This window comes from Plasmodium malariae (assembly GCF_900090045.1).
Source record: "Plasmodium malariae genome assembly, contig: PmUG01_00_14, whole genome shotgun sequence".
Taxonomy (NCBI): Eukaryota; Apicomplexa; class Aconoidasida; order Haemosporida; family Plasmodiidae; genus Plasmodium; species Plasmodium malariae.
This window is the reverse complement of record NW_021638285.1, coordinates 143,678-166,975: the sequence shown is the minus strand read 5'-3', so window position 1 is coordinate 166,975 and position 23,298 is coordinate 143,678. Positions and strand designations below refer to the sequence as shown.

Genomic DNA, 23,298 nt, shown 5'->3' with positions numbered 1-23,298 from the left:
TCCGAATACTTAAGTTATTAAGCAATTATAATTAATCCATAGTTGAAATGTATATTAATTCATTATATATTTATAATTTCATATTTATACAATTAAAAAAGAACTGAATATATGTATAAAATACCAATCCAATATTTATGTGATAAGATACATTTCACATAAAATATATCTTCCATATTAAAATTTTTTTTTTTGCAAATTAAAAAAAATACATGTATACATATGAATGAAACGAAATATATGCACTTTGTTTCACTAAATACAATCGAGAACTCATTTTTTTTTAATTAAAAAATAATACATTTAATAAAATGAACAAATAATAATATTAGATTACAACATGTTATAATATATAACATATAACATTTTATTAAAAATTTAAGTTATCATATTTCTGTATAATAGTGTGAACTATGTTATTATGTAATCATTTTAAAGCACAAATATATATTTTTCATAAAAATGTATATATATATATAAACGTATATTTATTATATAATATTTAATTACTTAAGAATATAACTTGAAATACAAATTTAGAAATATTAGAATGTTCAATACACGAAAAAAAAAAAAAAAAGAATATAATGTTTTATTGTTTTCTATAGAATATATTAATTATACACATGTATATTTATAATATTTTACACATAATATATATTCTTATTAAGTTTATCATTAAAAATATTATAGCTAATAATTCATATTAAAGGATTCCTTGCAGAAGTATATATGCCTTTTATTATTCATATTAGTCATTCATTAACCTAAATTTTCTATATTTTTCATTATTTATTAAGATCTTACAAATTGCCTTTACAACTATAATCGATAAAGTAATGATAATTGTACTTAACGTTATTCCTAAAAGACAATATTTATGTGAGTCTGACAATTCACTTATAACATTTTTAAAATATTTAAATAACGGAAACTCAATAATATATTCCAATACTGTATCTAAAGAGTTCATCCCTGATAATACTGGTATTCCTATTCCAAAGAAGGAAATAATAATAAATATAGCAACGACATAACCATAATTTCTAAATTTTAATTTTTTTAAAGATATATCACAAATTCTTCTTTGTTTTTCGACATAATCATCATAATCTTTTTTTTTTATCCATTTTTTTTCAAAATGAAAATGTTTTCCATCAAACATTGCATTATTGTAATCTATATATTCTGTGTAGTATTGTGCCTTATTTAATAAACTTCTATTAGACCGTTTGTTCTTTCCCTTTCCCCATTTTTTATTATTATATATATTTTTTTCTTGGTGCTCCCATTTATTTTGTATATTTTCATTTAAACCTACATAGTTGTAATTCTTATACTGTTTATATTTTGCCAGTAATCTATAATCTTTTTTATCTATTTTGCTACTATTATTATAGTTCTCATCTAAATATTTGATAAACATATTCTAAAAAAAAGAACTTAAATATATATTATTTAATATATGATATAAAGTAATTCTGAAGAGCAGTAATAATAATAATAACACGTAAAAATTATGAAAAGTGAAGATATATCTATATAACATTATCATACAGCTTCATTGTTAAAATGACTTATACAAGATAAAAAAAAAATAAACCCAGAAATTTTAAAAAATAGGAGAAACATAATTTTTTGTTCCATCATATAGAAATTAAATTTTGTAATATTTGTAGTAAAGAAAAATTAACAATAATGTAGTATTTTTTTTATGTTAAAGGTACGATAATTATTCATTTAATTTCTTTTCTATTTTTTTGTAAATACATAGTAAAGTTTATATAACTATAATATTTTTTGCTATATAAACAAAGAGAAGTAGCATAAGAACTACATTATATAATTATTATTTTAATGTTATTTTTATAAATGTAACATTAATTAGAATAATATAATTTGTATTCATTTATACATATTAGAAATGTATAAATTACTATCTAATATATTAAAGTAATAAAATAATATTTTTATTATATATTTTTAAAATACAAAAAAATTATATGATTTCTTATTATTAAGATATATTTGGTATTTACACAATATAGAATATAGAGAAGATAGATAATTCTTTCTTTTATAGAAAAAGTGAATTATTATCTATTTTAATAATTTTTTTCTATTAATTATACTAATTTTATAAGCATAATATTTTGGAAAAATGGTTATGCATAAAACATATTAATAATTTTAATAATAGTAATAATAAATAAAGAAAAATGCATTCCTTACAAATTTTATTATATAAAATTTATTCCACATTCATTAGTTAATACATAAACGTATTTACAATTTTATTGTTCATAGTATAATTTAAAAATAAAATATGTATAATGTAGGAACATAAAAAGAAATATATTTCAAAGATAAATAGTCACTGTTCCTTTATTTTTATAATATAATTTTTCAATTTTAAAATTTTTAATTACACATAATTTATACTAAAATAACTAGTTAAGCTTCTTTATTTTTAAGGAAATAATTTGTTTTTATTTATATATACATATATTTATATATATTCTTTTAGTAATATAAAAAAAAGAAAAAAAAAAAAAAAGAATTTTAACATATGCAAAAATAATTAATAAAAATTAATTCTTTATTTCCGTCTTTATTATCATAAGTTATAAAAACAATTTATAGTATGTTTATTTTTAAATATTTTTTATAATACATATTTAAGTAATTTTGCAAAAATGAAATAAAAACACCTATGGACACAACAATAAGTTAAAAAATTTTTTTAACTCTTCATTTAATTGTGATGATTTAGAAGTCTGAAATTATTAAAGTTACATAAAACCAGTATTTAATAAAGACATTGTTTTATGATATATTTATATTTTATCTTTTAAAACATATAGAACTAATCATTTATTAAAAATATATTTAAAATAAATATTATAATTTTGTGTTTGCTATAAAACGTATTTTATAGAATAAATTTTATGCTTATTTATAAGTAAGAAATGAATATATATATACACATTAATGCAACAATATATCTTCACTTCATTCTATTAAATAAAGAACTATACACTTTTATCCTTATTTCAAAACTAACAATGATCTTATTAAAGTTATTTAAAAAAATAATAAATTTGTACTAGAGCAACGTAAAAAATTGAAACGAACAAGTTTTATTTCAAGCACAAATTATCATACATCAATAAAATTCCATGATTATTCCATAATGTATTAATTTTATCTCACATACATATACCATTTATCAGTATCTATTTTAATACATAAATATAAATATCACGCTGTAATACTTAATATAACAGAAGAAAGACTCTAAAAACATATTTTGAAACACTAATACATTCAAAATAACAGATATACTAATAAAGCATCTATTTACTTTTTAGTACCAAAAGTTCTAGCTAGCATATGTACATTCATGTAATTTAGGCAATTATGCATATCTTTATTGAACATATAAGTAATTATAATACACGTTTGTATTCAAATTACCAGGTACACTACGTAAATAATAACATTTTTTTATCCATTCTAACATTTAGTTTTCAAAATTCTTTTATATTTTCTAAACTTCATATAAGTAAAAGCAGACCATATCAACAATATGACAATTAATATACCGAAAAATACAAGAAATGTTATATCGCATTCATCTTTTAAAATTATATTAACGTAGTCATAACTAACAGTAGTATTAAAATTTTTACTTTGACCAAAAAAACTACATATTGAACCTCCTAATGATGCTAATAATGCCCAAAAGAATACTAAAGTAGGTAATAACATTTTATGCCCAAACTTTTTACATATTAATTTTTGGTATGTCTTATTACTAATTGAAGATTTTTTTTTTATAATAAAATCTATGTAATCATGTTACTTGAAAGTTTTTTTTCAAAATGAGATAATTGTTTTTTTCCATATATTAATTTTTTTGTACCTTATATTTTTTATTGAATTCTTCATATAAAGAACTTCTCCTTGATTGTGTGCTTGTTTGTTTGTTCCTCTTTCCATTTCTAAATACAAATGTTTCGTCATTCTTTTAATAATTAGGTATCTGTTGTGAATATATAATATGTGAAATGTTTTTATGTTCAAGTTCTGCTAGTAATCGAAAATTTCTTAAATCTAATTTTATATCATATGTATGGTTTCCCATAAATATATTAAACGTATTCTAATAGAAAAAAAAATATATTTATTATTTAAAATAATAATTAATCTCAATCTTAAAATCATAGTTGATAAAAATAAGAACCGGATAAATAAAAAATACAAATTTCCTTAAATAAAATAATCATAACTCTTTTCATTCTAAAAACTACATATTATAGATGAAAGTATAAACATACCAATTTTAATAAAGAATTTTGACCTAATTTTTTTTTCCGTGATATATAATTTTAAATTTGTACTACATTCTGTAAGAAAACAACAAACAATACTAAAATATTGCCTTAATTATAAAGGGTAATGTATTTATTTTATTAATTTTTTATTTATTTATAAAAATATAATTATATGTACATAATTTAAATGTTTTTTACAACGTATACAAATAATGGAAACTTTATAAATTTATTATATAAATTTTATCTTAATGATATTCATAAAAAATTATATTTAATAAAAATAATATAATTCGTATTCTTTCATAAATATACAAAAAATATAAAATTTAATACAGTAATTAAATACTTTTTATATAATTCTTTTTTAACAAATATATATATATATATTATATATATATAATTTTTTTAATATTTCAAACTATTAAATATATGTAAATTGTAAAATATATGAAATATGGAATATAGATTATATATTATACTATATATTAAGATATTAATATATAAATATAATAATAGTTTTTTATTAATAATGCCAACTTTGCAAACGCTACATTTTGGAACAAATCTTTATTATAGTTGAAAATCTGTTATTATCATAACAATATAATAGTAGTAATATTAATTATAAAAAAAAGCATTTTGCCTAAGTTTTGCATGATATTAATTATGAAAATTCAATTCCTTATTATATATTACGTATTAAAATAAAAAGATTTATAGGATACCCACTAATTTATTAAAAATATATATATTTTAAAGATAATTAAAATAAACAGAAAAAAAGAAGTTATAAATTTTTGTATCATAATTTTGAAAATAATATATTTTAAATAATTTTAATATATATCATTATTTCTATATGAAATTTGTTTATCCTCATAGAACTAATTTCTTTTTCGTGTTCTTTGATTAAAATTATATATTTAAAAAAAAATTAAATTAAATAAAATAAAATATAATGAGGGAAAAATAGATATAATAAAGTAAAATTTTCTCAAAAATATATTATATATTTTCGTCGGTTCGAAGGTATATAAAGTTAAATATATTTAAATATTAGGATCATTTGTGGAATATAATATGTAGATAATAAATAAGAATAAGTATATTTTAATAAAATATATTTTCTAGTAATATTTTTCTTATAGTTTTGGGCAGAATATATTATACTATTATTTATTTTTTTGCAAGTCAATAATATCAGGAACAAATTCTGAAAATAAAAATTAAAAAATAAACATAAATAATATATTTTTAAAAATAATTTTAGAAAAAAAATATATAATTCCTCAATATTTATATACTTTATGCATTATTATATTGGGTATGACAATTATGAATATACCATACGCAAAGAAATATATTGCAGTCATACGATATAAAACTATATATTATTTGTTACTTTAAGAAATATTATTCTTTAGATTAAACAAGTAAAAGAAATAAAAAAAAATAAAAAATATATAAATTTAAAATACTATACTTAATATACAAAACAAAAGAAAACAATATAAATTGACACTAATATATTTTTTGTTTTAATATATATATATGTTATTGTCGTTAAAGCATACACGGAGACTCTTATCTAGTTTCTTTGGATTTCTTTTTCGAATTTGGTAATCTCACATTTTTAAGTACAGTTAATATTTACATATAAATTATGAGCAAAACCATTTTAAATATTCATAATTATATACATATAACTTATAAATTATATCACAAAATTGAACTCTTTGTATAATAAAATCCTCCAAGACATTTACGTATAAATAGGATTTATCAATTTTAACAATATTCATTATTTCTAAATATATTTTTGAGACCAATTTTTAAAAAATAAATATATATTAGTAAAAATTATATATATTTTTCTCAATTTGAGAAGTCATATACAATAAGTTTAATTTCCTATTAAAATATTTTATTTTTTCATTATTACGTATATATAATATAAGTATATTTTTATTTTACTCACATATCTCAACAATCTTTACCTACTTTTGCAACATATCATTTTTATATTTAATAATTAATATTATTAATACATAACAATAACTCTTATTAGTAAAGACAAGTTATTAAATTTCTATTTACACAATATAATTATTATGTTTATATAAGCTATATAATACTATGTGTACAAAAAGTAAATTATTCTTTTATATATTTAATTTTTATCAAAAATAATATATTCTCTATATGGTTTTATATATAATTTACCAAAGAAATCAATATTTTTCTTTTTTACAAGGATATGTTTTATTTTTTACTCCTTTTTATAATTTAACATATAAATTATATGTTTTACTATTTCTAAAAAGTTCTAATAATAGAGTTATATATATAGTTTTCGTGCCTATGCTGAAAAATATAATTGATTATATAATGGATATATAAATACATATGTTACACAAAATGCAATAAATTTTTTGCACACAAATTGATTATATTAAAAATGAATATCATTCTCGTAAATATCATATAATGAAGCACAAAAGGACACTACTCTTAAATGATATTAATGAACTGCATGAAGGTACTGAATCCAAAAGTTATACAGTTATTATAAAAATCTCATTTGTGGGTATACTGGAACAAGAAAAACTAACTTATATATCTAGGTTGTATGAATTTATATCTTTATTTTAAACTACTACATTAACACTTATTGCAATATTTTTAATGTTTCCTTTTGTTTAGTACTAAAAACTAATTTACATAAAAATGTGAATGTTTCACACAATCCTTGTAATACGATACTACAATAAATTACTGTTTTTATAGTGTTGCATATATAAATATTAAATTTATTTAATAATAATTTAAATCACTTGTACTTTTCCTTGAACTTTAATGAGAAAAAATAAAAATATGTACATGAATGAAATACATTAATACAGATAAATAGTTTTACAAATTATAAGATATATTAGACTTACATTAGATATTAAATAACATATAGTGTAAAAAATTGTAATTCATAAATGCTCAATAATATATCTCATTGTATATATAATATAGAATCCTGAACAATTTAATTAAAATATATATTAAAATAAATTGAAAACAAAAAATGGTCAGAGCTATTTTTTTTAATTACACTTTAAATGCAATAGAATAGGATTATGCTTTTAATAGTACTATAAAAAGTTAATACATAAAAATTCATGTAAAAAATTGAAGAGTATAAGAATATATATATATTTATGTAATCCAAAGACAAATTTTTTACGTAAAAGTATGATTAATAGAAGCACAGAAATATAAAAACGAAATAATTTTTATTAGATAACCAATTTCCAAATTATTGTTTTACATTAAGTTTCTTAGGATATGTAATATTTCTTATATAAAATCCATTCAGATAATATATATAAATGGAAATGTATCAAAAAGTACAAACTAATAATTCAATAAGCGTAACAAGATCAGTAGATCTAGTAGATGAAAAGAATTATAATGAAAATTAAATAAAAATTCGTAATATTAAGAATATATCATATATGAATTTAGGATAAATACATATATATTTATTTTTATACTATAATTATTAAATTGTCAAAATTGTGGTATATATGAATGTCACGTTTTGAATTATAAATATTAAAATAATAGAATTCTATAACGAATAAATTATACATATAATGTTTTTATTTAATCAAATAATATGAAATGATACTAAATAAAACATAAAAATAATATCACATATTTTACATAACAGTAATCTTGTAAAATATAATTTATTGCTTTATTCGTGAAAATACTTATGAAAATAAGTTCTTTTTATAACTTGAAACAATTATATATTTATCTGTTTAACTAATAGAACACTGGTAAAATTAAGACATACTTATCATCAAAATATATTTTTTTTATTTTATATTTTAGTTATATTATTATTTATGATTGTTTTCACTATAATAATATGTTATTAATTATAAGCTCTAGTTTGAGTAACATTAAAAAGAAATTAAAATACCTTAGTTCCTCTTTAAAATTTTATATACTACAGTTTTTACATGGTGTTCTTGTACATAATGAATAAGAAACCATTATAATTTGTTATTTAAATAACTGCACTATCCAAATTTCATTGACTTTTACATATTTTTTCTATTTCATGCTGTAATACTTATCCATATAGCATTTGTATTAACTTATATTATGTTAATCCTTTATATAAAAATAAATCTATTTTTGTATTAAATATTATTTTTTAACCAAAATGATTTATGACATATTCTCAATAAAATTAAGGAAATTTCATTATTTCATATGAATTTTTATTAATTTTGTATTATTGATAAATAAACCTAATGCATAAATTTCAGTATTGTACAAAACCTCTTATCATATATTAAAAAATATAATAAAAAAGAAAAAAAAAATATTTTTTTTTTATAAATATTTTATAAATAAATTTACGTAGCTTTTTTAATATTCTTTCAAATGTTTGATAATATCGTAGTATATTGTTATTTGTTGCCATATATTAATCCACAATGATATGTTCACTATATATATTATATTTACATAAATTTATATAATATATTCAAATACAGAAATATATATAAATAATACTTTAAAATATGATAACTTATTTTTATTTATAATCCGATATTTATTGTTATTAACATATTTAAAAAAAAAAATTAAATAAAATGTAAGAGCTTAAAATAAAAGGAATAGAAAAACGAACAAATAATTTTAATATAAATAAATTAAAGCATAAAAGAAAATTAAGATAAAACTTTTTAGAAAACCATATTTATTTTGCTTAACAATAATAACGTAATTTTATACGTGAAATAATTAATTACAAGCATTTGTTATTACATTCTATTTTAATTTGCTCACTACTCAATATTTCATATGTACATGTTTCAAATGTAATATTAAAATAATAAATAATTTATATAATTTATACCATAATAACCTATTCTGTTGTTTGTGAATTTAAATTGTTCTGCGTTTTCAATTAATTATTCACAACTTAAAAAGTATTATAAACTATACATAATCTTTTTCTTTATGTAGGCTAAATAAATATTTATTATTATAAAAATGTTATTTTCTTTAATTAAAAGTATAAACGAACAAAAAAATATATAATATATTTTTAATTTACTTATATGAATATAACTATCAATTAATGAATAAAAAAAATTACAAAGGTTCAATATATTTTGTTTTGTCTAACGTAATATATTATTTCTTTTGCGTCAAGTTATTATTTTATGATTCCTTATTTGAGTATTATAATTTATTTTATATTTTTTTCAACTATATTGCATAAATAATTTTAGTATAATTATTTCTTAATATTTTTTTATATATTTTTAATATGTATCCAAAATTTATTTCATTATTAAAACTAAATATACTTTTAATATATTGTTTTTTCAAATCAAAGGATTCATATATAAAAGTTGTAACAGGTATGTACAAGAGAAAATATATGTAAAATAAATTATACTATATTAAAATTATTCAATGAAATAATATATACTGTAAATAAGGAATGTTAGGTAATAGATATAAATAAAATGTTAACTGTCACTCGTACATTTTAATAAGAACATTCCACAAGTATAGCAACACTTTAGTATAATTTATATAATATTAGTTCTCGTTCTTTTATACAATATAGTAAATATAAAAGATATTTAAAAAAATTGTATAACACTAGAACAACCTATACCAATAATAAATAAAAAAGATAATACAAAAAAAACAAAAATAAAAACAAATTATCATTACTAATAATGTTTTGGCTTATAGATAATTTATTCTATGAAAAACGTAAGAATAAAAGGAATTATATATATTATTATAGGTAATAACATCTATATATACATGTGTTTCTACTAAGAAAAAATAGAAAATGCCAATATATAGATTAAAGTTATTTTTACCGAATAAATTTTATATTACATGTTGATATAATTTATATGTATTGTTTTGCGGATAATATTTTGGCTTTTTCTTTATATAGCGAAAATTATTTTATATAATAATATATACATAATTGTGAATTAATATTAAAAAATGATTAGGATATATCTCCAGTTGTTGTATATTTACTTAACGTAAAACCAGATAAGCAGCACATAAAATAAATACTGATCTATTAAATTATATTATAGAATATATATAAATTCTTATGTAAATGATGATTTTGTATTTATTTTTATTACCATGTATAAACTTAAAATTACAATATTGATAATTAAATATATAAATTCATATTTTTCCTTCAGACGGTTATTTACAATAAACTAGAATATTAACGTAAATCCACCATGGATAATTGTTTTTCTTCGGTAATAATTGCTTATTTTTTGATGTGTATGAATTATTTATTTATTCTAGAACAACTGATAATATAAATAAGGTAAAAAATAATTCTTAAATAATTCTTTTGAATCTAGAATTTGAATGTTCGAAGTTCTGGATTTCTGATGTACGTTGTCGATCCAAATTTTATAAATATTAGAAAATATATAACCTCTAAGACTGCTACCTTAAGTAATAAGAGTGACAAAGAAACATTTAGAGAAGTATGTAGACATTTGAGTAAATATCTAATTGAAAACAAGTCCCCCCCATCATATTATAGTTCTTTTAAAGCTACATGGGAAGGGGCAATAAAAAATTGGGTAAGATCTCACTATGTAAATGTTGATATACTTGGAAAATGTCCTGTTGTTATGAATGAAAGTGATATGAAACTTTTAGAATTAAAATATGAAGAAGAAGATTTTTGTGAAAAAAGAAATACTTATCTTACTGAAATAAAACAGCTAAAACGTAGAATTTCAAAGACGTGTGATAATAAATATTTACAAAAATGCATCGATTACAGCGGTTGGATTGATGTGATGAAGAATTATTTTGAGACAAGGTCAAACACCATTAATCATTGTTATAGTAAAGAGCCAATAAAAAGAAGTAGAGGAAAACCTAAAGAACCATTATGTCACATACTGAACGAAGAAACATTCAAAAAACCATCTGATTGCTTATCCATGGATCAAATTCCAACTTGCAAAAAGTTAGAAGAAAAAAAAAAAGAAATTTTACAAGGAGATCAAAAAACAGATGAAGCGCCACCTAAACCTGAAGATCCATCGGAACAAGTCGTTCAAACTTTACAAGGAGAGGAAACTCAAAGTGCACCAAATCCTAGAGATAAAAGTAAAGAAGCTGAAGCTATGCTAACTAATCAAGGTCCAATAGAATTAACAACAACAAAAGCTAATGATAATGATACAGTATTACCAGGCGTTATTATATCACCAAATTCAGATTCTAAAATGTCACCAGAAGTACAACCTCCCGAAAAGCATGCATTAAATGCCGAATTATCAATTGTACCTCTACGTTATGCTAATTCCCCAGAAACCCCTAAAATTTCAAGTACCAATAATTCTACTTATTTATCTATTCTAGAAATGAAAGATTTAAATATATATTTATAATTATTTCAGGTCCATTAGCGAATTCGTCCAACACATACACATCATCTATTTTAATCAGCTTTATAGTTATGTTTCTATTTTCCCTTTTTATTAAAGTAAAATAACACTTATGTAATAAAAATATGATAATCATTTTATTATCGTAATAACTTGTTTTAAAAATCCATTTTTTTCTACTGTAGTATGCTTTAATAGGGTTGTTTAAAAAAAAAAAAAAGATAAAAAGAAGACCTGTGAAATTTCTGAGAATATTAAATCCTTTACTTTCTTGGAAAAAAAGTGAGTTCTTAGCACACGATCATTTAAAAAACTTAAAATACGATAGCGAAAAAACCATTAAAAATATAATAATAAATGAACATAACATGAATAATAAAGTACACGTGTCAAACCGAAAAAAGGATAGGTACAAAACCATCATAGAAGTACATATGGAAGTACTCGAAGAATACAGAAATACAAAATGGGAATACAAAAAAGAAGAATTTTTAGAAATATGCCTAGAAATGTTAGCAAAAGAAGAATATACAGTATATACTAATTTGACCAATGACGAACTAATAATTGAAGATGATAAAACTGTCAGTTGCAAAGAAAAACAAAAAATAATATGGAATAAATGGATAGAAAGACATAGAAATCTTTCTGAAAAATTGAAAAAAGTACATTGTTTTAATAATTTAAAAAATGATTGGAAAAGGGAACTAGCTAACTTAAAAAAAAGAGAAGAATTAAAAAATGATCCTGATGAAATTCAAAATATTCCATTTTCACAAAGAGAAAAAGATATATGGAGACAGTGGATATCAGAGAAGTGTATAATTATTAAGCAATATATTGAACAGGACTTACTTAACTATTTAACTGATGAACTCCAGATTATACCAGATGATTATGATAATGAAAAAATTAAAGATTCTTTGCCATTAATTAATATAGGAGAATTATCGAACAAAGAAGACTACCAAGAATTATATAAATATATAAAAAAAAAATTATTAACAAAACTATGTATACTCGTTCTTATGTCAGTATTAGAAGAATGCAAAAAAGAGCAGGACATTGAAAATAATGAATCACATTTGGATAATTACATAATTGAATTCAAGGAAAAAGAAAATTCAGACAGTAAAAAAGAATTTATAGAAAACATAAGTGAATTTAACCGAGATTTTTTGGAAAATACGGAAAATCATGATTATAAAACGGAAGATATCTTTAAAAAAGAGTTAGAATGTTGGATAAGAGAAGATAATACATATGAATATTCTATGGAAAAATAAAAAACTGCAGATAAATACTATTGAAATATGCAAAAATACATTTTTAAAATTTATAATATACATTCTGAATATATAAGGATAACATTTTTGCGTAAGCATGTAATCTATAAGAAACTTATTTAATAAATTTTATTATTCACTATGGGAACAATAAAAAGAATAATTTGAAAAAATACTTAATAAAAGAAAGAGAAGAGAACATGAAATATGAAGATTGAAATGAAGATGCATAAAATATATTTAAATTATATATACTATTTTTTATTTCTTTAAGATTATTAATACGAAATTTATATTAATATTTGATTAAATATAAGTAACAAGGTATATATATATATATAAATTAAAATTATATTAATGTATTCCAAAAATATTAAACTTGTAGGAAAATAAAAAAAAGCAAAAACATTAATATTGCAATACTTCTTTTTAATTTATATATCAGAATTACTTATAATTTTAGAATTTTATGTTATTTCATTATTTCTATATATATGGTTATTTCCATATTTATAAAGATGCTTATTTGTATCCTTCAAAAAATTCCTATCAATTAACTGTTTAAGGATTTAATTAATAAAAACAAATTTAATAAAAAAACAGAAATACCTTAAAATACACGAAATCGTAGTGAAAATATATATATAATTCATATAAATTAATATATTATAGAAAAACCATATGTTATATACATAATGAAATACTTCTAGGTCATTAAGATTTAATAGATAATTGCATAATAAACGTTTTCTTTTATAGTAAGTTTGTAACACTTTATTTGTTATATATCAATATATTTTTTTTTAATTATATATATCTTCTCACAAAGAAAATACCGTATTTAAAAGTACTGTCCCTATATAAAGAATTCAATTTTTTTATACAACAAATAGTGTAACTTAAATGAAAAAACTTTATACATATTTATAGATATTTATGATATTAAAGTATTTTTTTTGATTGTATAACTTTTATAATTATAAATTTAAAAAATCATTGAACTAATTAAAATGCCTAAAACATGATAATATTGAAATTATTCTGAATACATAGTTTTTTATATTAACTTGTAATTTATATTCGCTTTTAAAACAAATGTAAACAATTAAATAAAAAATATTCTTATATTTTTTTTTACTTTAATATCTACATTATTATTTATTAATATTTTTATAAAATAAAAGATATAAATGTTAAATATAAAAAAAATGTATAAGTTAAACAGTACTATATGAATTTCAGAGCTTTTCTAAAACCAGAAGGATATAAAAGAGAATATAAGTATTTTATAGTAAATTTAAAAAATATGATATATTTTTACATTTTAAAAAGAATTTGTTAATTTTTGACTTTTATCTTTATATTTTTTTTTGGATTTTTTGTAATTACGCAATAATATTTTTCCTTTTTCTATTTTGCTAATAAGATCAATGGTTATTATTTTTTAAATAATCTCTCTATATATTAATATTTATAAAAATAACTAATACTAGATTTATCTGTGAAAATATAAAATCCATTTTATATATGTAACAATTTTTAACGGATACCATATACCAAAATAATAGGTAGATTACAGATCATTTTTTACTGTTTCATATTATGTAAATCCCATAAAAATATCAATTTATTTATGAATTTTACAATATCATTAATTCATGCATAATATTAATAAATAAAATAGCTAAAAATATATTAATCTAAATTAATTATAATTATTACCATAGGTTAATACAATGCTAAATGAAATAGATATATTCGTCTCTCTAATGTAATATCCTTATAATACATTAAGCAAATATATTATTACATATTAATAACATATTATTAAGAAAATAATTATTTTTAGCTAGTTATATTAGCATTGTCTTTGTTCCAACACTTTTGAATAAATTCAATAGAATTTATATTTTTTCTTTTTGTTTTACCAGAACTAAATATATAGTTCTTTTAGCGTATATTCTTTTAATCTATATAAGGTTCATTACATTATATACTTTTATACTTTATCATATAATATATATATTACATGCATATTTTATTAATACAATGTATACATTACCAGAATAATAAATATTTATGTTTTCTTTTATATTTTATTTTTTATATATGATATGGTACTTAATAAATTTTTTAATATAACTTTAGTCTATTAAATCTATTGTGATTATACTAAAAATATATTGAATATTAATAATAATAATAGAATATTGGCATACATAAACCTACAAATGTAGTTATTAATTAATATTAATCTCATAACAGCACAACATTAATTCTTTGGAATCTATTTGGAATTTTGACAACAGAATTACTTTATTAAACGAAACTCATATATGAGAATAGAAAAAAGATATATTATTGTTATAAATATAAAAATAAATTAACATGGGATATCTTATGTAAAATAAATTAAAAAAATATTTATTTTAACAATTATAATAATAACGTTTCTATATCAATTACTACATTGCTCATAAAGTAAAAGAGAAATCATTCTACGTATATACTAATAACAAAAACAATTTTCGTTTTTATGTAATTTTATATTTTTTTTTAAATATATTTAATTATATGTTAAATATATTAGTACAATTAAAATATAATAATATACGAGTTATATATTTTACTAAATATATAATCATAAAATATTTTACAATAATATGATATATAAAAAAAAAAAAATAATAATTTATTATTATTCTCTGAGATCCTTGAAATATACGTTATTGTATAATAGAACATATAAGACATGGAATAGTGATAAATAAAATAGCAGTGAAATAATTGAAATTTAAATATATTATGATATTTTTTTAACAATTATTTTACTATATTTAAAATGTAGAAAAAAAGCCATAAATTTATTTTTTAATGGGGCTTGTTATATTTTGTTTTTAAATACAAATTTTAGTTGATATATTAATTTATATTTTTAATAAGTCACATGTATAAATTAAATTCACTAATATATTTTACTAAAAGCTTTAGGCATAAATTTTTTTTTTTTTTTTATTTATTTTATAATTTTAATTAATCTACCTTGTAATAATATCTAATTTTTGTTTATATAATTGTTATATTTGAAATATAATCATATATACTATAATAAATCAAAAGTTATAAAGATTAAACTGAAACTTTAGCTTCTTGTGTAATAGTATGAAAAAAAATAAGAGATTGCTTTAAATAATATGATAATGTTTATCTCTAGTATAATATATTCATACTTAAAATATTATTTTTAAGCGAGATATTTTTAATTTAACGAAATAGTACTTATTTTAATGTATTATAAACCTATTTAACTTGAATTTATTTTTCATTTATGAAAAATTATAATTTCACTAAAAATCACGAAATTGAGATTCCTAAAGAGCTTATATATTATTATAAGATATTTTTAATATTAACTGAAATAATTTGAAACGTGCCATTCTAACACTAAAATAAAAATAAAAGAGAAAATTCTATACCTATAAAATAAATAATATTTATCTATTTATAGTATTTTAAAAGGTAAAAAAAGATTTTTAATTAGATACTCGAATATAATTGGCAATTTATATGAGAGTACTCTAAAGTTAATTTATTTTTTTCTATAGCATATAAGTACATTTATATAATTTTCACACGGACAAAAATTAAAGGGAAGAATATTCATTACTATAATTGTATTCTAGATATAATAAAGAAATTATGTTTTTCAAATTATAATGTTTTTAAATAAAAGCTTTTATATTGTACTGTACAAACTATACAACCTTATATTAATTTTAATTAAAAATTAAAGTGGTGATTTTATTAAGAATGGTTTTTTTAAATTCTATATATGACAAAAAAAAATGCATCACATATAAACATAAAGCGTAACATTTTTTCACTTAGATAAATATCAATATGTCTTTAATTTAACTTTTTCTGTTTCATTCACGTATATTTATATGCAATGGTGCAAACATTTTAGGGGGAAGCTTAAGATTTATTTGTTTTTTATAATATTTATATATATCATAATATTTCATTAATTTGTTGTTACATAAATGAAATATATATTTTTATTCATTAAAATATAATTTTACGAATATATATTATTATTAGTAGTAGTATTTTTTATTTAATTTTATTATTTTTTTAAAATAATTCGTGTAATTACATCTTCAATATAAAACGGAATAAGGGGGGGTTAGTTAAAATGTTAAGATTGACAGTATAAGTCCTGTATAATATTGTTCTAATACTAAATATAATTCTTTAAATATTCCTAATACTAATTTTATTATATTATGTCAACAGATTGGTAAATATTTAATTGTAATTAAGGATAAATATAATTCTGATAATCACAAATGGTGTAAATAATTGAATTACCTGATAAATTCAGAAAAAAAAAAATAAAAAGAATAATAGTCACATTTGGTTTAACCCCTTTAGAGATGTTTCGTCTAAATTAGATAATATATGCATATATGTAATAAAAGAAATTGATACTGAATCTTTAACAATGATTTAATAAATATACGTTTATTATGATTATTTTAGCAAATTTAATGGTAAAAAACAGAATTATGGTGATATAATTTGTGGTAATATTAAGAAATGTTATAACCTTTACAAGAATAATTGTGAAAAATATCAAAAAAGTAGTTAAAATTCCTTTTGCTAGGAGTTAATCAATTGTAAAGAAGCGTTTGATAATAAAATTCATATGGTAACTCCTTGTACTGGTTTACCACATATTTATCACCTATGCAAGTAAAATATATATTTACTGTCAGTTTATCCAGTGCTGTCGTATTACTAGCAGCATTCTCTTTATTTTTTTTATATAAAGTTAAAAAAAAATTATAGTTAATAACGTGAATATTCTAACACAACGAATATGCCAATTTTTACAAAAATTTACAAGCACAAAACATTAATATATTTAGGTATAGATACATGTTTTGTTTCATATAGTTTACTTTATTGATATCATGCTTATGTAATAGCTTATTTACGAAAAAAATAGTTGAATTTAAAGAAAAAAGAGAATCCTTACAAAATATATATTAAGTATTAGATAGAAAATTTAAAGGAAGTTCTTATAGTGTAGGATATCAACCACAATGTGATCCTTGATATAAGAACCACAGTTTATATTATTTGCAATACAAACTCTAATACTCAGCGGTGCAAAAGTTACATATAAAAGGATATTTCTTAATAAATTTGATAAAAAAAATTAGAAATGTATACAAGCGCATAAAAATTAAAAAAAATCACACAGCAATTATTCAAACAAAGGGTTAATATACAGTACTACTGTTTGAGCCAGTAGAAAAAGGTCCACTTATATATGAATTTTTCATTAGAATAAAAACCACATAATTTTAGTGTATAAATATATAGCACAAGATTGTAAAATAAATAATGATTTTATTACACATTAATATATAGAACTGTTTATTAAATTTGTATTAAAATAAGAAGAGTTGAAACAGAAGCTTTAAAAAAAACACCAGTAATATTATTATCCAAATTAAAAAGTAAAATTCATAAAATAAAAACATTATTCAAAAATTCAAAAGAATAAATATATATTATTTATAACTTTAAAGGTTTATTATCATTTATGTGCTTGCCGATAAACAGAATTAAAAATTTAAAATATGTAAAAATTATAGTATTGTTGTTTTTGTATGGTATTTATTCTATGTAACATTGTAAAAATGTTATTTATATATGTAGTTAAGAGATATTTATTCTACTCAGTCTCTAATTTATATAGCAAAACTCTTAATATTTAGTTTATAATTCATATATATGTTCTTCTAAAGCACTATAATTAATTGTCTTTTTCTCCTCTAATACTTTTTATACATGTAACATCTGAAGTAGTAAGAAAATCTTCTTATGAAAAATAACAAACACATATAAATTTATTACATAATTATAAAATTTTATCTAATGTATATTATAAAATAACAAATCGTATATACATTTCTATATTGCATTTTTATTTGCTATATACCAAGAAAAAAATACAACAGTTATTTCCATAAAAGTAATAGCAAGTAACATTATAATACCTAAATAATTAGAATAGTTGAAAAGAAATTCTTTTTTTATTCAGGTTTCTAATAGAATTCCACTATTTTTAACTCCATGTAAGTCATTATATATACATTATTGTACATATTACATTTTAAAAAATCAGACTCTTTTTTTGCTTTATGTAAAAACTTCAGATACATTTCTAATAACCAAATTATAAATTTCAGAATAGGAATTAATATTAATTATTCTGCATATCTATGTGGTATCTTGTATTTTACCATATATCTGCAATTTTGTTACTAATATAGATATGGAAATGATCAGATTACTCATAATATCACATTCAAAATAATAAAACAAAAATATTTTTCGTTGAAACTATTTCATGTTATTTTAAATATTAGCATGTTCGTATTAAAAGGATAAACGAACATATATTTGAAATAAGGAGATAATTAATTTTATGTTTTATAATAATAGTTTTATAGTAATCATAAATGTAATTCGGAAAAAAGAGTTCAGCATACGCTTCCAGATTATAATAAATATAAAAATACTATATAGTTTATAATATTTATTTAATCATAGATTTTAATTTTACTACATATATTATATATATTATATATATAGACACATTTTGGACATCATTTTGTACATAACTAATAAAATTATAAAAATATTATTGTAACATTTTGTTCCTAATTAATTTATGTAATGTCATCTTGCAATGTTTTTAACATAATTAATCTATATAAACTATTTCCGCATATCACTTACAAATTCAACATATTTTCAATAATTTATTTTACATAAAAAAATAATTTCAGTAACAAAAGAATTGCTTTCAATGAAATAATAAAAATATAGGATTTAAAAAAATAAAAATTTTGTTAAAGATTAAAAATTTTTTTTCTTATAACATATACTCTTTTTTAATATATGAATAAAAATATATTTCATTTTCTTAAAATAATGAAGTTTATTTTTTTCTATTTATAAATTAATTATATATTTATAGGATACATAATCTTATTAAATAAAATAAAATAGTAACATGGATAAAATTAAAATATTGATGCAAATTACCAAAGAAATAATATTTTATAAGAATATTATTTTATTATACATTTCTAATTCCCTAATTACACCGTTAAACAAAATCAAACTTCTTACAACAATTATTAATAACAATTTATATGTTATGCCATATTTCTAATAAATATTATTTATATAACAAATATTATGTTTATATTGGAGTAAAATATATATAAAACATTGTAACATAATATATAAATTACTTTACATTAAATACAAAAAAAAAATATTCATTTTTAATGTAAAGTTCATCATATAATTTCTTAAGTATGTCTACAGATAATTATATTATTCTTCAAGAATATAAAATACAATACAATTACTTTTCGTTTAAAACGGAAATTCTAACACTACTTCATTAATGTTATATATTAATTTTAACTCACATATATATGTTTCTTATAAGAATCTAATTATATACAGAAATACATATATTACATGATGTTATTTTATTTTAAATCAACAATAATTTATAATAAAAAATGACAATCATTAATGCATTCAAATTTACCAACAAACAAAGAACATAATTTATGAGTATTAATTATAAGGATTACGTTCTAAATCCATGTACATTAATAAAATTATAGAAACAATGTTTATATTTATTAAGTATATAAACTAAAGATATTACATATAACGTTTCATATAAATAAGTTATATAAAAAAACATGTTTCTTGTTACGCACTTTACTCATACATCGCCTTAATTCTGTTATATTTTTCATTATTTCTTAAAATTTTAGGAATTACTATTACAAGTATAACAACTAATATAAAGATAATTGTGCTAAATGCTATTAAAAAAAAATGATATTTTGCCGGACCTAAGCATCCTTCTATAGCTGACCACACACTTTCCATATTTGGTAATTTTTTAATCTCATCTCCTGCTTTTTTTAATAGCTCTAATCCTTGTAATATGGGTAAAACTATTCCCAGAAAGAAAAAAAGTAAAAGTATGGCACTTCCAAATCTGTAACTTTTAAATTTTATTTTTTTTAAAGATATATCTCTAATTCTCCTCCTTTTTTCTAGAAAAGCATCATAATCTTTTTTTCTTATTAATTTTTTTTCAAAATGAAAATGTTTTCCATCAAATATTCCATTATTGTAATCTATAACTTCTGTATAGTACTGAGCTTTATTTAATAAAGGTTTATTGGATTTTGTGTTTTTTTCTTTATTCCAATTTTTATTATTAGTTATATATTTATTTTTTTTTTTATCAATATTTGGAAAAAATTCGTTTAAATATATGTTATTTGAATCATTATCCTTTTTGCATTTTGCTAGTAATCGATAATTCCTTTTGTCTAATATTCTACACTGCATAAAATTCTCAACTACAAATTTGTTAAAAGTTAACTAAAAAAAAACATTATTATTCAAATGAACAAATAATTTAATTGTAAAAAACTGTATTAATAAAAAAAAAAAAACACAAAAATTATGTATAATACAATAACATAACTAATATTATCATACCCCATCATGGTTAAAAGAGAAAATCCTCTTTACAAAAGTAAAAGTAGTTATTATAATAAGTAAGATTGGATAAATTTTTAGTTCCATATTATATATCTATAATATTATAAAATGCAAGTTAATGAATAAATTAATAATAACATAATATTTTTTTTTATTAATACTTTTTGCTTTTTAGTAAGATATTAATAAAATATATACAACTATAATGTACAATTAAACAACTACATATAAAAAGATATATAATAATGTATTATATATTTTTTACCTAAATGTTATATAAAAACAAATTGTATCATTAAAATAAAAGAATTTGAATTCATTCATAAATATACAATATATATATTTTAACTTTTTATTTAATGCAGTATTAAATATTTTTTATTATATGGAAATATTCAGTTTATAAGCAATAGAGAATGTATAGAATATATATATATAATACGCTCCTCTATATATTAAAACGCTTATTAAGGATACTAAGGAATTTATCCTATTTGTAATACTAATTTTACAAGCATCATTTTTTAGAACAACTAAATTTTATTCTTAATAAATATTAATTTTTAAAGCGTAAAATAAAAAATAAAGAAAATATTTTGTGTTGTGTTAATTATAATCCATATTTTAGTTTTCTTTTATTTATAAACAATTTTGTTTTTCTAAATATAATTAAAAAAATATAATATACAATGTAATATCTTATTTACAAAAAAATATATATTTAAAGAAAGCGAAGTACTAGTTTTTTTATTATTGTGAAATTATTTTTGAAAATTATAATTTTTATATTTATGTTATTGTATTATTTATAAATAAAATACAGTTATGTTCATCCATCCTTTTATGTTTTGTTTTAAAAATATTTATTCTGAATATAGAAATTCAATCAGAAAAAAAGAAAACCGTATAATGATGAAAGAATTATTTTATATATATATGCAAGCGTATATGTATTATTTTCATGGAATAACATATTTAAGAAATTATAATAATACATTGTATTAAATAAAAAATAATAAATTAAATACAAAAAATACATAACTCTTTTATTAAAAAATTTATTACTCATGTTTTCATCTTTCCGTGAAGTTTTTTCTATATATGTTAGTCTCATTTTCTGTAAATCTTTTGCATATTTTACCAAAAAAAAAAATTAAAATTAATATTCCTGGATAATGTTACTGAATAAACAATACGTTATTAAGTATATTCAGTTGTGATAATTAAGCATATATTAATATTTAACTAAAACTTTAACTTGGAAACATGAAAAATAAAATTTAATAAATAAACATACGAAAAAACATTTGTACACTAATACTTATACATTACATTTATTTACTTAATTAATATACGAAAAATAATGTAACATATCAAACAAGCCTTATTAAAACTTATTTGATAAAACATATAATATCATTTATTTATATACTTCTCGAAACGAACAAGTTCTTTTTTTTTACTTCCATTTTGTGTTAAAAATGACCTTATAAATGTAAATGAACTATTAACATTCAATAAAAACTATATATACCTGTACACATTTGAAAATCTATTAACCCTTAA

General features: G+C 18.7%; 3 protein-coding genes and 2 pseudogenes across 5 annotated transcripts; 2 read left to right on the top strand and 3 right to left on the bottom strand.

Moving 5' to 3' along the window:
• Nucleotides 1-751: 751 nt before the first annotated feature.
• Nucleotides 752-1,650, bottom strand: PmUG01_00032700 (fam-m protein; the record flags this gene model as incomplete). Its single annotated transcript, XM_029007243.1, has 2 exons — nt 752-1,429; nt 1,558-1,650. The coding sequence occupies 2 exons, from the start codon at nt 1,648-1,650 to the stop codon at nt 752-754; spliced, it is 771 nt and encodes a 256-aa protein (XP_028858901.1).
• Nucleotides 1,651-3,516: 1,866 nt separating this feature from the next.
• On the bottom strand, nt 3,517-4,301 carry PmUG01_00032600 (annotated as a pseudogene). The gene is given in 4 exon segments: nt 3,517-3,855; nt 3,870-3,913; nt 3,928-4,165; nt 4,293-4,301. Coding segments are annotated over 4 exon segments (630 nt in total).
• Nucleotides 4,302-10,645: 6,344 nt separating this feature from the next.
• On the top strand, nt 10,646-13,107 carry PmUG01_00032500 (STP1 protein; the record flags this gene model as incomplete). Its single annotated transcript, XM_029007132.1, has 3 exons — nt 10,646-10,666; nt 10,775-11,762; nt 12,020-13,107. The coding sequence occupies 3 exons, from the start codon at nt 10,646-10,648 to the stop codon at nt 13,105-13,107; spliced, it is 2,097 nt and encodes a 698-aa protein (XP_028858900.1).
• A 4,227-nt stretch (nt 13,108-17,334) lies between these two features.
• On the top strand, nt 17,335-18,222 carry PmUG01_00032400 (annotated as a pseudogene). Its single transcript is given in 3 exon segments — nt 17,335-17,496; nt 17,510-17,842; nt 17,857-18,222. Coding segments are annotated over 3 exon segments (861 nt in total).
• A 2,709-nt stretch (nt 18,223-20,931) lies between these two features.
• PmUG01_00032300 (fam-m protein) lies at nt 20,932-21,816 on the bottom strand (the record flags this gene model as incomplete). The annotated part of the gene is made up of 2 exons (XM_029007021.1): nt 20,932-21,609; nt 21,730-21,816. The coding sequence occupies 2 exons, from the start codon at nt 21,814-21,816 to the stop codon at nt 20,932-20,934; spliced, it is 765 nt and encodes a 254-aa protein (XP_028858899.1).
• Between the last annotated feature and the right edge of the window lie 1,482 nt (nt 21,817-23,298).